The 15186-nt window shown below is 48.4% G+C and overlaps 2 protein-coding genes across 3 annotated transcripts in view; one reads left to right on the forward strand and one right to left on the reverse strand.

Annotated features, from left to right (window-relative positions):
• The window catches only part of LIMD2 (LIM domain containing 2), a 3706-nt gene extending 1271 nt beyond the window's left edge, over positions 1-2435 (forward strand). The window contains 3 exon segments of the mRNA XM_010291457.1: positions 1237-1281; positions 1529-1668; positions 2219-2435. Of these exon segments, the coding sequence (XP_010289759.1) occupies positions 1237-1281; positions 1529-1668; positions 2219-2435 (402 nt within the window).
• Positions 2436-13319: 10884 nt separating this feature from the next.
• MAP3K3 (mitogen-activated protein kinase kinase kinase 3) overlaps positions 13320-15186 on the reverse strand; it is a 29678-nt gene continuing 27811 nt past the window's right edge. For both annotated transcript variants that reach the window (XM_010291458.1, XM_010291459.1), the window contains one exon: positions 13320-13857. In XM_010291458.1, the coding sequence (XP_010289760.1) occupies positions 13629-13857 (229 nt within the window). In that variant the 3' untranslated portion in view covers positions 13320-13628. The remainder of the gene's footprint in view (positions 13858-15186) is intronic.

Here is a 15186-nt window from a genome sequence, read left to right on the forward strand (position 1 = left end):
TGGAGCTGATTTGGGAGAAGAGTTGTTGCAGCTGCAGATGGGAGAGCGTGCACCGAGACCCTGCTCTGAAATCCTGGGGGCAGAGGTACAGGCATCTCGGTGTTTGGATCTCTCTGCCCCGTTGCTCCTCCCGCAGCTGCAGGGTCTGAGTAACATCCGTCCCCACTGCGCTGCAGAACCCCACGGAGCAGGTCTTCGACTCTGGCCATGCCCCACCGCCCCTCCTGCCCTCCACACACACACACACAGAGCCTGCGGGGACTCGAGAAGGCTTTTCGATCTCGCTTACGGCGCAGGCGTTTCCTGCGCAGCGCAGCGGCGTGAACGGGCTGCTGTCGGTCTGAGGAACTCAGAAACAAAACATCCGCTGGGGGGGAACCAGCACAACATGCTCCATGAGAGCGAGGGGCACCCCAGTTATGCCCTGGGGGAACTGGCAGACCACCGCCCTCCGACTGCAGGCAAAGACCCACACTGGCAGCGTTGCTAGAGCCCTGCGCACACCTCCAGCAAGAGAAGGGTTAATTATCACTCTCCAGCCCTGTAAGTGTTGGCCAGAAGGAGCACGAGCAGCATCTTGCACCAAAGCAGAGCTGCTGCTGGTAGCTGTACAAGCCAGCAGGCGACGATGTGCCAGCGCAGGTCACAGCGGGAGCTTTGCCAGGGGCTTGTGCCGCAGCAGCTCAGCAAAGCCCAGTCCCCCGCTCTGCCCACCACAGGCCCCAGGGGTGCCCCAGGCATGCGGAAGCAGGGCTCCTCTGCTTTGCTGCTGTTATTCCCGAGAGGCTAGTGCCAGCCCTCCGCGGCCGGAGACACGCGTGGCGGTGGCACTGGGTAGCCGAGGACAGTAGTCGATGCCTGCAGATGGTGAGAGCTACTCGTCAGTAGTTGCTGGGAGCAAGGGAGGGTTGTCACCCCGGGGCTGTGCTCTGCAATGCCTATGCTGTGACATCTCCTAGATCTGTGTCTGGGTGCTAACCACCACAAGAGAGGTCAGCTGTACCTTGGCCACGGAAGAAACAAAGCCAGGACACGGTCCAGTGTCCAAGGTTGAGGTCTCAGTGCGCAGTGCTGGATGAGAGCTGGCTGCTCTGCCCCCATGGTGCCGGGGAAGTCCCACAGCCTCCTGGTGCCTAGTTCTCTCTCTGCAACACATAATGTCTTTTCCTCGTGCCTCCTTAGCGCCAGGTTTGTCAGTCCAGGCTCTCATTTTGATTTCTCTTCTTCCCGTCTTAGGAGGCAAAGAACAACTCAGGAGGCAGCACGGTGCAGCGCTCCAAGGTACCTGCAATTTTACCGCATCCTACTGATTCACAGCAAGGGGGGAAGGACAGAAAGCCTAAGGCCGAAGCCCCAGTCCAGCCCAGCATCAGTACAGGGAGGATGAGGGGAGATGGGGCTTCACGCCAACCAGTGCTCCACCAAATGGCAGCATAGACGTTAGGGAAGAGGGCTGTGGCAGGAGCCAGGCGCAGGATCTCCCAAACCCCTTCCTCACCTTCTCTCCCGTTGGTCTCCCCTTGCCCAGTCCTTCAGCCTGAAGGCGCAAGTGAAGGAGATGTGCACTGCCTGCCAGAAAACCGTCTACCCCATGGAGCGGCTGGTGGCGGATAAATTCGTCTTCCACAACGCCTGCTTCTGCTGCAAGCACTGCCACACCAAGCTCAGGTGAGCCGGGCCAGGAGGCCACCGCGGTGCTTGCTGACGGTGATGTGGATGGGTGTCACCGTGGCGCTCCCTCGCCTGGGTGGGGGATGCCCCTTCCAAATAGCGCACCCGCCCACCCATCCCAGCCCTTGCTCCTCTTGTGGGGTAGCTAGAGACCCCCAGCCCACTTGCTACAGCAAAAAATGGCTTTTATCTGCCCCCCTGGTCCCAAGTCTCAGCTAAATCCCACCTAGTATGGAAGAAGAGTTTTTTCCCTGGGAGAGCACCCCACAGTGAGTTGAGCCAGAGCTTCCTCCTAGATAACGCAGAGCCAAAGCTGAGCTTCCCTGTGAGACCCTCCTCTTTACACACCTTTAGTGCTGCTCACTGTAGCCCACAATGTCCTGAGCCAGCTGAAATAAGCAGTTGACCCTTTCTAAGGGTCCCCTTCTGCATGTTCTCCTCCTCCTTCCTCCCCTGTTCCAGTGCCCCTGAGCCTCACACGCTCCCCCCCAGACTGCAGCCAAGTCCCACTGCCCCGAGCCCAGCTAACCCTGCTCTCCTTCCCCAGCCTGGGCAGCTACGCGGCGCTCCACGGGGAATTCTACTGCAAGCCCCACTTCCAGCAGCTCTTCAAGAGTAAAGGCAACTACGACGAGGGCTTCGGGCGCAAGCAGCACAAGGAGCTGTGGGTGCACAAGGAGGTGGAGAGTGGGACCAAGTTGGCATGAGCGGGGCCAGCCCACCCCTCCCTGGAGCCCAGCAGAGACGGCACGGAGCAGTGCTGAGCCGGGGGCTAACTGAGCTGATGTAAAGCAAAGGGGACCCAAGAGCCTGTGGGCAGTAAGGGAAGGGAGGCGGCCCAGCTCTCTGGAGGATGCTTAGAGGGGTCCATAAGGTCAGGGCAGAGGTGACCGCGGTAGAGCCCCCAGACCTGAAGCCCTCTCACTGATGAGATCAGACCAGAAGCACTTGCCCCCATGGGAACCCCAGCCGTGTTCATACATTTCAGGCCTGCCACCAGGGAAAAGGAGATGATCTGGGGGCTTAACCTAGCCTGTAAGCCACAGCAGAGCTCCCAGCTCCTGCCACACCAGTACTGCCTTGCTGGGGCTCTGAATAAGGAGGGTCCTTGGTTTACATCAGCTCAGTTCAGCTGGGATTGTTCAGCCTTAAGGATGTTGCCCTGCGACTGTTTAACAGTGGTCTGTCTTTTTTATATTTGCCTTTGATCGGTACGTTCTGCGCTGGAGCCTGGCACAGCAGCTTCACGCGTGACACTGCGCCATGCGCTGTTTTATTTTTATAATAGAAGGTTTCTGAGCCTTCCCTGTCTTGTCCTGTGTTCCCAGGGGTCCGGGGAGGTGGGAGTTGTGGTCAGGTCTGCGTCTTACTGCCCAGTTACTGTGAAAAGAGCCTCTGCCTATGCAGGATCAAGAAAGTATTCCTGGATACATGTGTGTAATGCTATGACTGAGGCAGACCGGTCCTTTGGGGACTGAACCTGGGATTTCAAACTGCACACCAGCATTACTACCCTGAGAGCATTACACCCCAGCTGCAGCCGCACACCAGCTTCCACATGGAGCTCAGACCACCCTCAAAGGGAATTCACCGTCCTGTGAATTAGATCCAGCCCTTTTGCCCTGCATACATGTTGTGGCTTTACTCGCATCCCTCTCCGTGTCAATAAACATTGTGCCCTGCCTCCACAAGCAGATGCTGGCTCAATTCACTCTGCAGCCGGCGCAACGGGCAGGACGGGCATCAGAGCTGGGCTGACTGGGGCAATACAGGGTCTGGTTTGGATCAACCCCACCTGCTGAGCTGTGATGTTTGGATAGCATAGTCCATACAAACTAATGAGCCTGACAAGACCTGCCGGGCTGGAGAGCCTAACGCAGTGAAAACCAGGTGAGTCTGTTTTTAATTATTATTTACCTCCTTCCTCCACACACAATTTGTAAGACTAGCTTGAAAGAGTAAGTGTTCAGGAACCCCCCGTCTTTCAAATGCTACAGGAATTGGGCTTTTCAGAGCCCCCCGAGCAGAGCAACAGCCTTTGATATCAACAGCAAGAGCCCCTAATTCCATCGCCAACTGATGACATCAGCTCCCACTGAGCACGTCCTGTCTGGGAGAATCCAGACACAGCCAGGAAAACTGGAGCTAAGGATTGAAGAGGGAAAAAGATGGGTATGGGCAGTCCATAGGGGTCCCAGGAGGAACAGATGGTATGTACAGAGAAGCGTTCTTAACTTGGGTCACTGCGGTACTGCTCCCCCAATATGAGTCCTCTGGGGCTCTGGGTGTGCACCAACAGCCGGGCAGCATCTCCACAGCTCTCCTTCGCTGGCAAAGCTGGCTGCAGTCGTGCCTCACCTCAGGGAAGATACGTGTTGGATGACTCCAGGAGCCTGATGTCCCTCCTGTTAGACAAGTTATTTCTCCATTTTAGTTAAGGGCTTTCTAAAGGGCAGGTCTGTCAGCTCTTCTGGGCGCGGACCACCTGGGGATTTACACTGCCAGCACAGCAGGGACTGCATACAGAGACCCTGGGCAAGGCTCCAGGAGAGTTTCAGCCTCACCAAGTGCTTTAACTGTCCCCACCACGCAGGTGCCGCCTACTCCTCCTCACACCAACACGCGGGCAACAGATTTACACCATAACAAAAGCCGCTTCCTGAGCAGCCCTGCAACATTCACCATCATAGAACAGAAACCGAGCAGGCACTGCTCTGCGGCGAGGGTCTTGTGATGCTGTTCGGGTTGCGGCCCCTTCCTTCCTAAGGTTGGCTTAGAAAATGAAAGCAGACTCCTCGGTTTCGCATCCTGTTTCTTGCTGGCCTCACTTCCCGATTCCCTCACCTCAGCAGGCTGCTGCCCTTTTCTGCGCAGCGGGGCAATCAGATACAAAGCTTTTTTAACTAGGCTAGATTTTGGGATAGGAGAGGGGAGGAAAAAACCCCTAGCTTTTAAATGTTGGCTTTTCAGTTAAAACAAACCAAACCAAACCATTAAGCAAGAACAATTATGTTCCATTTCTCTCCTTCAACCCAAAAATTTAAATGTGGGATTTTGTCTCAAGACAGTAGCCCTCCCCATTCGCTACCACTTTCCCATAAGCTCTTCTCATACGGGCACAGCAAACTCACGCTGGTGCAGCAGAAACGGAAGGAGCATGTGCAGGCACAAGAGGTGTGAGATCTCCAGCCTGCTGTATGATCGTTTTCTGATTTTAAAAGCAGAAACCAATGACCAGGCTATATATTATCGAAACAGGCTGCAGCAACCTGACCCAGGCACCACAGACCAGGGGAGGGAAGCGAATCTCATGAGTATCAGACTCACATGGGAGAGAGACGTTCGACACAGCTACGTTTCACAGAATGGCTGCTGCAGACAAAGCCGCGAACGCGAACTCCTGCTTCCCCGATTAACACGCCAGGCTCTGCACACAGGGAAACCCTAGCGGTAACACACGTGGGAAGATGTTTTTTGAACACTTTGAGCCTATCAAAAATGTTGCCCGATACATTTGGAAGGTGGTGCACTGCACGAACGACAGCGCACGCTTTCCCAGGGTGTACCAGAAGAAGCAGCACTACAGAAACCCTGGCTTAAAATGTCTCTGACTGAGGTTTCTGTAAAACAGATTAAAAAAAAAAAGCCCCCAATATTGTCTCTTTGTCCTAATGTTTAGCTAATATCCAGCTGATTTTATGATGAGAGCTAGTCTTACTCCACCGGGACTGGAAACCTCCTTTCTGAATCCCTCACACCTTAGCATACCTTTTGGACAACATACAAAAAAATCTCATTTCTGAGCGGACACAGTGACTTCTTACTGCAACACCCTCGCTTTGGATCTCCATCTTTAAGCATAAGGGCCAGCTTTTCTCATTCCAGCTGCCAGCAGCCTCCCTTGACTGGCAGTCTAAACTGGCAATCTGTACGTATGGAGTTACCAGGATTCAGGATGTTCAGACCCCACGGTTGGGGGGTCTTTAACGGCGTAAATATCCACGAAGAGAAGGAGGACCACAAGTTCTCAGCATATATAGCTGCCAAACATAATTACAGCTTTTTATTTGAAATTTCTGAGCGGCCAGAAGCCAGTCATCAACTTGGCGTGGTGGGGGGAAGCATTCTGCGCTCCCCCTGGTGAGGCTGCGCCACGGCACCGCGCCGCGGCACCGCGCGCCAGCCTGCGACAAAGACGGTTCAGAGCGATGTGGAGACAGAAGCTGTCCAGACAGCTGGGTTCAGAAAGAAGCCTGCAGCACTTGGCAAGCGAAGCAAGAGCGAGGGAGATAGATACCGCCTGCAACCTCCTCGAGGATGCTGCACAGAGCTTGCACCCAGTCCTGCTGAGGTGAGCTACTTAAAGTTCCTTTCAAGTCATGACCTGGTCCCTGCTGGGGCATCTTTCTGCTGCTGCAGCACAGAGCAGCCAGAGAAGCAGGAAAAGTTGCAGCCAAAGCAGAGGATGCTGCAGCTCGCTTGGGCTCCAAGGCGATGCAACGAGCGCTCAAGAAGAGCGGCTTTAATAGCAGCACGAGGGCTGTTCCGGGGTCTATCGAAGACTGCTGCAACACTGAAACCAGCCCTTAAGCCGAAGCACAGAAAATGGCACGCTGCCACGTGCACTTCCTCTCCCACAAAGCACAGATCTGGTCTTGCCACCGAAGAAACAGTACGGCTGTGGGGCAACAAATAACCTTTATTTGCATTACACACACCACAACTTTCTTTTGCGTTTCCACGCAAGCACGAGGCTTCCGTTACCAACCTGCCTTTTAGCTGAAGAAAGGCTATTTTACGGACCCTAAAAATTCAAGCCAACAGATTCACGTAATAAAAATTGGGGTTTTTTTTGAAAAAAAAAAAAAAAAAAAAAAATCAGTGAGAATCCATATTCATCCATACCATCCAGATGTCCAGTTTTGGACAAGACACAGAGCACTAGGCAGAGATCAACACCAGAAGAGCAAGTGACATGACAGCTAACCATGCCAGCATTTCCTGGATATAATGCAATACACCCACACCCAAGCAATATTAAAACCAGAAGACATTGTTCCTAGTTTAGACTTTACTGTCCTAATAGAAAGAGCGACAGTAGTGTCGTATAGCCAATCTCTTTAGAGATTTTAAATTACACTTGCTTTAGAACTGGATTTAAAGAGGAAATGTACCTTAAGTCACCTTCCCCTCAGCCATACTAGTTACCAGAAATAAAAAAAGCAGTAGAGGTTTTCAGCTGCATTTCTTTTGTGTGTTGGTCAGTGTTTCATGTCTGACCATTTCCACCTTCAACCCAAGCCTCCAGACTTCCCTCTCCCCAGCCCCTGCTCAACCACCAGCTGCGGACGGGCATGGTGAAGTTGCAAGTCAGGACCACACATGCTGTATTCACAGAATCATTAAGGTTGGAAAAGACCTTTAAGATCGTCAAGTCCAACCAACAACCCAACACCCCCAAGCCCACTAAACCATGTCCTGAAGTGCCACGTCTACACATTTTTTGAACACTTTAGTGATGGTGACTCCACCACCTCCCTGAGCAGCCTGTTCCAATGCTCAACCACTGTCTCCGTAAGGAAATGTTTCCTAATCTCCAATCTAAACCTCCCCTGGCACAACTTGAGGCCATTTCCTCTCATCCTGTCGCTGGTTACTTGGGAGAAGAGACCAACCCCCACCTCACCACAACCCCCTTTCAGGGAGTTGCAGAGAGCGATGAGGGCTCCCCTCAGCCTCCTCTTCTCCAGACTGAACACCCCCAGTTCCCTCAGCCGCTCCTCATCAGACTTGTGCTCCAGACCCCTCCCCAGCTCCGCTGCCCTTCTCTGGACACGCTCCAGCACCTCAACGTCCTTCTTGGAGTGAGGGGCCCAACACTGAACACAGGATTCAAGGTGCGGCCTCACCAGTAAAAACTCATCATTTTTACTTATGGAAAGCAGAATTACTATAGAGCTACTTAATTTTTGTGAGAGGGGAGTTTAGAAGAAAACACGCCATCATACAGGCCCAAGACATGAATCTCATGTTCATAAACCAAATGCCACCGCTGAACATACTGAGTGGAAAGGAGAATGAACACGTCAGCTTCAGGAGGGACCGCCTCAAGTAAAGGTAACTGAGTTTCAAGTTCCTCCTTCAGCAAAGGCAGGATTTTCAGGTTCTAACATATAAGGAGGGTGTCAAGAAGCAGTGGGAGGTGGTTATTTCTGGTTCCACACAACATTTTTGTCCCAGGACAACTTCATTTGTCTGGTTCTCATCTGTTCTGGAACGGCACACAAGCACCACACATGTACTTGTTTCATGTGCAGGGGTTTCTATTGCATCAGCTTGTTAACCCATTTATTCTTACTTGTTCGTATTATTACATTAACAAATATTTCAGTATTTAATTGACATAACAACTAGCTATCCCATGGCCTGGGAAAAGGCGATTAGAGGGAAGGCTGCGGTTAGGGCCCGGGGAGGCCAGCATCTCAAGGGACCAGGGCAGCATTCAAACCACTGCTTAAGTGACTGTGACACCAAAGACCAGGAGCTGCACAAACAGAGCAGTACCAGGAAAAAATGAGCATTTCAGCAAGTAGTGTAGACAAATTTTAGAGGAGCACTATTTCTGTCCTTTCCTAAGATGGTATGCTGGAAAAAAAATAAAGCCTGAAGATATTTGGAAATGTGGTTACCCATTCCCTTGTCCTACTCTGGGGCAGCAAAGCTGATCCTGTCCCAAATCCCGAGTATGCTCTACGCAAGGCGACCCAGATTCCTCCACTTCTGTTGGGAGCCTTCAGTTCTGGAAGCGAGCTCATGGTATCTCCCGTTTGCCTGAAGTCCGGAGGCCCTACTTCTCAAAGTTTTTACTTTCTAAATTGACTAGACAACACATTCAAAGGAGAAACAATTCAGGAACCTTCAACTGTTTGCAGGTATTTAGAATAAAAACATTTTCAAGCAGCCTGAGCTCCACAAACTAGAGCTGGAAGTATCCTCTTAGCAAGCTACTCTGGGGTATTCCCCAGAGTTCCCAGCTGAAGCAGGGAATCAGACATTATCATACTAACCATCTCCTCCTGGTCTCGTTACCAACCACCTTTTCCCCACCTGATGACAATCTACCCTGTTAGACAGTGATGAATCAAGAACATTTACAGACCAAGACCTGAAGTAAAGAACTCACCACCACAGCAAAATCCAAATGCAAACCTCAGCTCCTGCTCTCCATCAGTAGGATCTCCACATGAAGAGCCAATAAACCAGTCCAGCTACTCTCCTGCAAGGTGAAATGAAGACGTTGCTATTTTTACACACTAACAAGAGGGATGGAGCCATTCCACCTCGCTCTTTGAAGAGTGAAAATGGATGAATGTGACATTCCTCAGAGGCAGCCTTGTAGAGGACACACACTTACCTAATCCAAGAAGCAATGCTTCACAAATAGGACACTTCTCCATCTGTCCCAAGGAATAAATTCCTGAAAGGAAAAATGTCCTCCTTCAGTTAAAGTTCTTGTTTAGACGGAAAACTAGTTAATTGTCTTACTCACTTATCTTGAGGCATCACTTACTAAGGAAGAGACACTGTATTGCAAACAACCACCAAAAAGGCTTTCATATAAATGATAATTTTATTGTAAATAAGATGATACATTGGCCTGGCTTTGCACTGCAAGCCCCCGGTCGGTATATATAGACTACTGGTTCAAGGTCTTCTGCACAATCCAGGTTAAAGCAACTTCTCCCTGCTCTGCACAGCTTATGTCAGACAGGTATTGATAAAGTTCTTTTCTTCACTTCTGAACTGCCCCATGGCACATCTAACTTTTCTAACTGGGAAGTTCTGAGCTGCTCAGTGAGATTTGCTCCTGAACAAGGCTGAGGTTTAAAGACCTGAAGCCCAAATGCCATTAAACTATGGAGGGCACCTATTTTTTTCTGAAAATTAAAGACAGACTGAATACTCCCAGCTCCAAGGGCAGGTACCGAGGTGACAGCCACAGGACTGTCCGTATTCAAATATGTAAAACCTTTCCATCCAGCAGCTATTAACCTAAGCACCAATCGCTGGGATCTCATTCAACTCCCCTGTACAGCCCTAAGCTCTAATCTGGCCTTTGCCTACCAGAGAAAGCATGTACAGCAGGGATATGTATTTACTGAGGTTTCACAAATTGTCCTGGCGCTCTGGGCACTTGGAAAGAACGTGTGTCACCTGAGCAGGTACCAATCTCCCTCTTGGTCAATTTGTTTTGGTAATTAATGGCAACGGGAACTGTTTAGAGCATCTTCAAATCCTTTGGAATACTACTCCAAAAATATTAAAAAAAAAAAATATCCAAAATTGCTGCAACCTACTGCTGGTAGAATAGGCAAAGATCAGATTTACTGGAGAACAAGCAAATAACCTGGAATGCACAGAATCGTCACACCACGACCAAAATGCCAGCAGTTTGTTTCCTAACAAGCTCAGGGACAGCCAAATCCCCCATTCCCCCAAGTTCCTCTCTGATGGGAATCTCGGACATTTTCCTGCTCACAGTCTCAACTGTTTCAGGATAATGAGATTCCTACAAGGTATTTTTCTTCATATAGAATATTCTCCATTTCTGCCGCACCTTCCATCAAGGATCCCAATACTCAAATATTCACTATATATCCCTCCCTGGAAGGAGCAGCAGAAAACACAAAGTGACATTTGGAATGGACACAATAGCTTATTGTTAGCCTGGCACTCCCTCCTCCACTCTCCCCTAAATGAGTTTATTCCCAGTTTTTTTCAAATTCTGCCAGGATAAAGAGGCCAGACGTAATTCAATTTAGAGGTATAATTACATTTATGTCCACTTGAAACTTTTTCGCTGCCAGGGCCCCAAGTTTATTCACTGTAGCAGTGGACTTAGGAATCCAGATCTTCCTTTTCCATAATCAAGAGGGCTGTGAGGAAACAAAGAACGCATTTTGGCTTGGCTCTACTTGTTATAAACCATCAGCAAATTCTCTGCAAAACCAGCTGCTTTTTTTCCTTTTTAAATTCATAAAGGCGTCAAATTTATTTCCCATCCTCCCCCCTACCCCGTAACAGTCGAGTCGATATATATAAAAATCACCAAATATGATCTTTTACGATATAAATAAAAAAAAAGTATGAGGCATCACCGTTTACATGATGTAAAAAGAGCTAAAAAAGAGCGATATAAACTACATTCATAAAAGTGCATCTCCAAACATACAAGTAATGCTTTGGCTTGTTCCTGTGCCGAACGGGTGGCATTGGGTCAGGTACTGGAATACAAGAAGTCCAAGCTGGCACCCCATGTTCTCTGTCACTGTACAATTGCTATTTACTTTCATTAATACAGACTGGAATACAAGTGTATACACAGAGTAGGCACATTTCAGCATAGGTGGTGGGAAGGACCAGAAGCTCTGGCGGGGAGAGGACTGAGCCCATCAGTCCACGATGCTCTTTGCTCTGCTCTGGAACAGCCTTCCATGACGCATATGAGGTAAAAGCCACAACGGATCCTGAGGATTTAGTTGCTTTGAAACATTAAAAGTTACACCATTTCCTCATGCCCTGTTCTCTCCCAAAGCACAACGTGTGGGATAGCAAGGAAAAAAGGTCTCAATACAGTGAGGACAAGCCAAGGGTAGAGAGAAACCTACGCAGACAGGATCACCACACTCTTGATTACCCTGCAGACGTGCAGCAGCAAAGTGTGATGAATAAAAGATTCCAATCTTTGGTATATTTAGGTGCTAGTTGCAAGGCTTTAAGAGTGCTACCAGGAGTGTTGACCACCCTACTTCTGTCATCAAGACGACAGGAATGATTTTGCATTCCTCTGCAGCATATGCAGCCATTTACACCACAACAAAGTGGTGTAAAAAGCTCCCTAGAACAGAGTAGCAGTGTCACGTCCTCACCTCCCTTCGGTGCAAGTGACAGCGAAGTGCAGGCCAAGAGTCAGGCCATGTGTCTTGACAATTTGGAGTCAAGTTCCGGGTTTGGAAAAGATCAATAGAAGTGCTCTCATTAGAATTAAATAAATTATGGAACAAGGGCTTTTGTAAAAGATATCCCCCCAGGTGCCTGCAACCCAAACAGTGCATCCTTATAGTAGTGCAGGAGAGCCTGAAAGTGAAACCACTACTGGCTTGCTTTGAGTTTGGCACAGGAAAAACACTTCAGATCGTTAAACCCTTTCAAGGCTTTTGGTCGTTTGGGGTTTCTTAGGGTTATTTTTTTCCTCTTTTAATTAAACACATTATTTATCATGTGTTCAAGGAGCTTGGTTTCATTAAAACTTGCCTTCTCCTGCTATAAGCATTCACTTAAAACTATTAATTTTACTGCATTTTGAAAGCAATTTTCAAGTTTTCTTTGGGGGGGGAAGAGTGGAGGCATGTGGACCCTTACATGTTTCCAATACAAGAGCAGAACACCTTTAGCGTTGCTCTATAAAGCAATATTTTAGCTAATTATACATCTGCTTTTCTTAGTTTCATTTCACGCAGATAACTTACAATTACTTCCTGAATCCCCAGCACTTAAAAACTGCTGCTCTTTTATGAGTGAAATAAGGACTATTAGCGCCCCAATCAAGATACAGTATTTGAGGCCAGTAAGCCATCAGGAACTCAGTTTTCAGAGACGGGCTACCGTTCCAATGCAAAATCACTTGGATACATTTTGCTGGTACCTGTATGGGGATCTCCAGTTAATTTTAGAAATATGCTAGCATTACAAATGTTCTCTCTGGTTCACTGTTTGACTTAACTTGTACAAAAGCTTATTTAAACAGGGCCCTAATATTTTATGGAAACCTTAAAAGAACACTTGCACATCTGTAAAACAAAACACACACACTGAAGGGTTGAGCTTGATTCTATCCTACTGTGCACAAGTAAAACCAGTGTCCAGCAAATTCTCCCTGTGAAAAAAGTCAATTTTCCATTAGGCCAGGTCCTCAAAGAAACACATAAGCTTTTCCTCAAGTAAATTCCTGGGCATCAGATGAACTATCTTTGGTTTAAAGAATGGTAGGAAGTTACCATCCAAAAAGATAGGTGCAACAGAAAGTCATTCTGCAGAACTTCCTTCCAGAAGGGTTTTGTTTAGACCCAGCAGTCCCAGGGAGATGAAGCCGGAGCACAGATTAGTTAGCTATGAGGACACAAACTAACCAACACTGTCTTAACACTAGGACAGATTAAGCCTTGGAAATCAAGCTTCGGATTTTTCAACGTCAGTGAGAGCGCCCTTATCTCAGGCCCTGGAGTGATTGCATTCTGCTGAAACTTTTCTGATTATCCTGACATTTCGCTAGAAAGACCTCCCTCACCCCCACCCCAAAATCCATGGTTTCATTATAAAATAACACTATTCACATACTTTTGAATCAATATTTTCTGAACACCTTCAGATGCTGAATACTTAAGAAGAAAAATATATAATTATATAGCGAGCTCATGCTCAATGACACATGGCTTTTTGCTGGATTCATGTACTATAGATGCCTCTAAAGCCCTAGCAGTCTGGAAAACAGTGAACCCACACGTAGACAGCTGGTCTGGGTGGCTGTTGCACATTTCTGTTCTGAAGAGTGTAGGTCTTCCAGTTCCCACTTTGGTTCAGATATCTTCACCAGTGAGACACTTCTTAGCGCCCCATCCTTGGGCCTGCAGAAAACATGCAGCCAGCTGCAATTTCACTTCAAGGTAACCAGGGCAAAAATGCAGCTCTGTTTGGACAGCTGTCGGTAGAATAAACATTAGTCCAGCAAACAAAGGTATCAGGCACAAGAGCAGACCCTAGGTTCCTTGGCATAATTTCCCCAAAGGACTAGGACAGCCGAGTTGGCATTTTGAAGATGCAGCACCACAACGGGCAGTTGCAACTAGACCAAACGGGGCACCGAAAGCCCAGCAGGAGCTGCTAGCGAGGGAGGTAATTCAGTACTGGAGCTGTGCAAACTGATGTCTGAGCAGCTCTTCAGCAGAGGGTCTGTGCCTGGCTTCCACAAAGATCTGCTTTAGAAAGTCCCGGCAATGTTCTGATATGTGGGAGGGGAGCTGGGGGTTGGTTGGTTGGGTGGCGATTTTGAAAATGGCTGCCATGGCTTCGTACTCTGCCCAGGGTGGTTTCTCTGTCAGCATTTCCACAACAGTACAACCGAGGCTCCTGGAAAAGCAGACGGGGTGGGGGGGGAAAAGGTGAGAATTGACTCACACAATAATGCACAGTATTCAGAGCGAGCTTCCAAGCAGCCAACATCAAGGTAAAGCTCTGCTCTGAAAACAGCTATAAAATGGCTTTGTGCTCAGCAAGTCCCATGTGTGCGCAGATTCTGAGCCACACCTGCCAACGTCGCTGCTTTTACTACTGTCTGACTAGCAGTAAAGTGCTGAGACAGGGAGGCTGGTTTCCACCGTGGTTCTCACTGCACCCAGAACTGTGAAGTGCCATCTGTCCAGCTCTCCTTTTGCGCAAATTCTACCCTTGGTAAACGTTGGCATTAACAACAGGGGGACAAGAGGTGCACAGGAGATGTCCCTGAAGGCACTGCTTGACCTCCGTGGTATTTCGAGTGCGGCTGCTCCTGTTGTATCTCAAAGGCACTTGCTGAGTTGCAAGGTAGGAAACATACTTTTTAATCAAGGTCCAGTGAATCAGAGCTGGTTGACCCCACAAAGCCATTTCAGCAAAATCCCTTTTCAGCACACAGCCTCAGAATGCCCACGTGGGAAAAAAATACCCCTAGTAACTCCACTTCACAAGAAACCAAGCACTGTAGACAGTCAAAGAATAATTAACATCTTAACAGCTCCAAACTGAGAAGGCAGTAAGTTAAAATGCTGGTAGGGCAGATGCATCGTTACGCTAAGGCAACATTCCTAGTACAGTTAATAGGGCTCTGCAGGCTAATTCAAGGCAAGAATGTGATTATGGGGATGGACATGGCTGAGCCACCTTTCTGAAGCAAGCGTGACACCAATACTTTCACAGGGAAGATGGGTTTCTGTAGCGCTGCAGTGATTGGTTTTTCTTCATGAAAGGATTAATTGCTTCCCCTCAGGCCACAGATTAAGCAAAAGCAGTTAGTGAACTTCTAATATCCAGTCCTGTGTTTTGATCACATTGTTCCATTAAAAAGGCAAAACTGCCTCTTCTACCTTTAAACTAAACTTTTTGAAGTGAAAAGCAACAAAAAGACATTTTCAGAGGCAGACTTGCATCAATTGCCAAGACAAGGAAGGAAAGGAATTAAATCCAGTGAATATGCAAGAAATGACTTCTTGACAAGGTTTAAAATCCAACGTGAAAATTTTACACTGGTTTCCAGCCATTTAAGACTTACTAGAAGAAAGTACAGAAAATGCAAACCATGTGTGCTGGAGTGCTGGGGGTTTGCTCAAGAGCAAGCAGGGATATATTATTGTTTAGACTGATTTATACCGTTTAAGCAGATCCGGTTTCTTTAAGATATTCAGCAAACAGCAGGCATGTCTT

This window comes from Phaethon lepturus, unplaced genomic scaffold (genome assembly GCF_000687285.1).
Source record: "Phaethon lepturus isolate BGI_N335 unplaced genomic scaffold, ASM68728v1 scaffold34347, whole genome shotgun sequence".
In the NCBI taxonomy this organism is placed as follows: Eukaryota; Metazoa; Chordata; class Aves; order Phaethontiformes; family Phaethontidae; genus Phaethon; species Phaethon lepturus.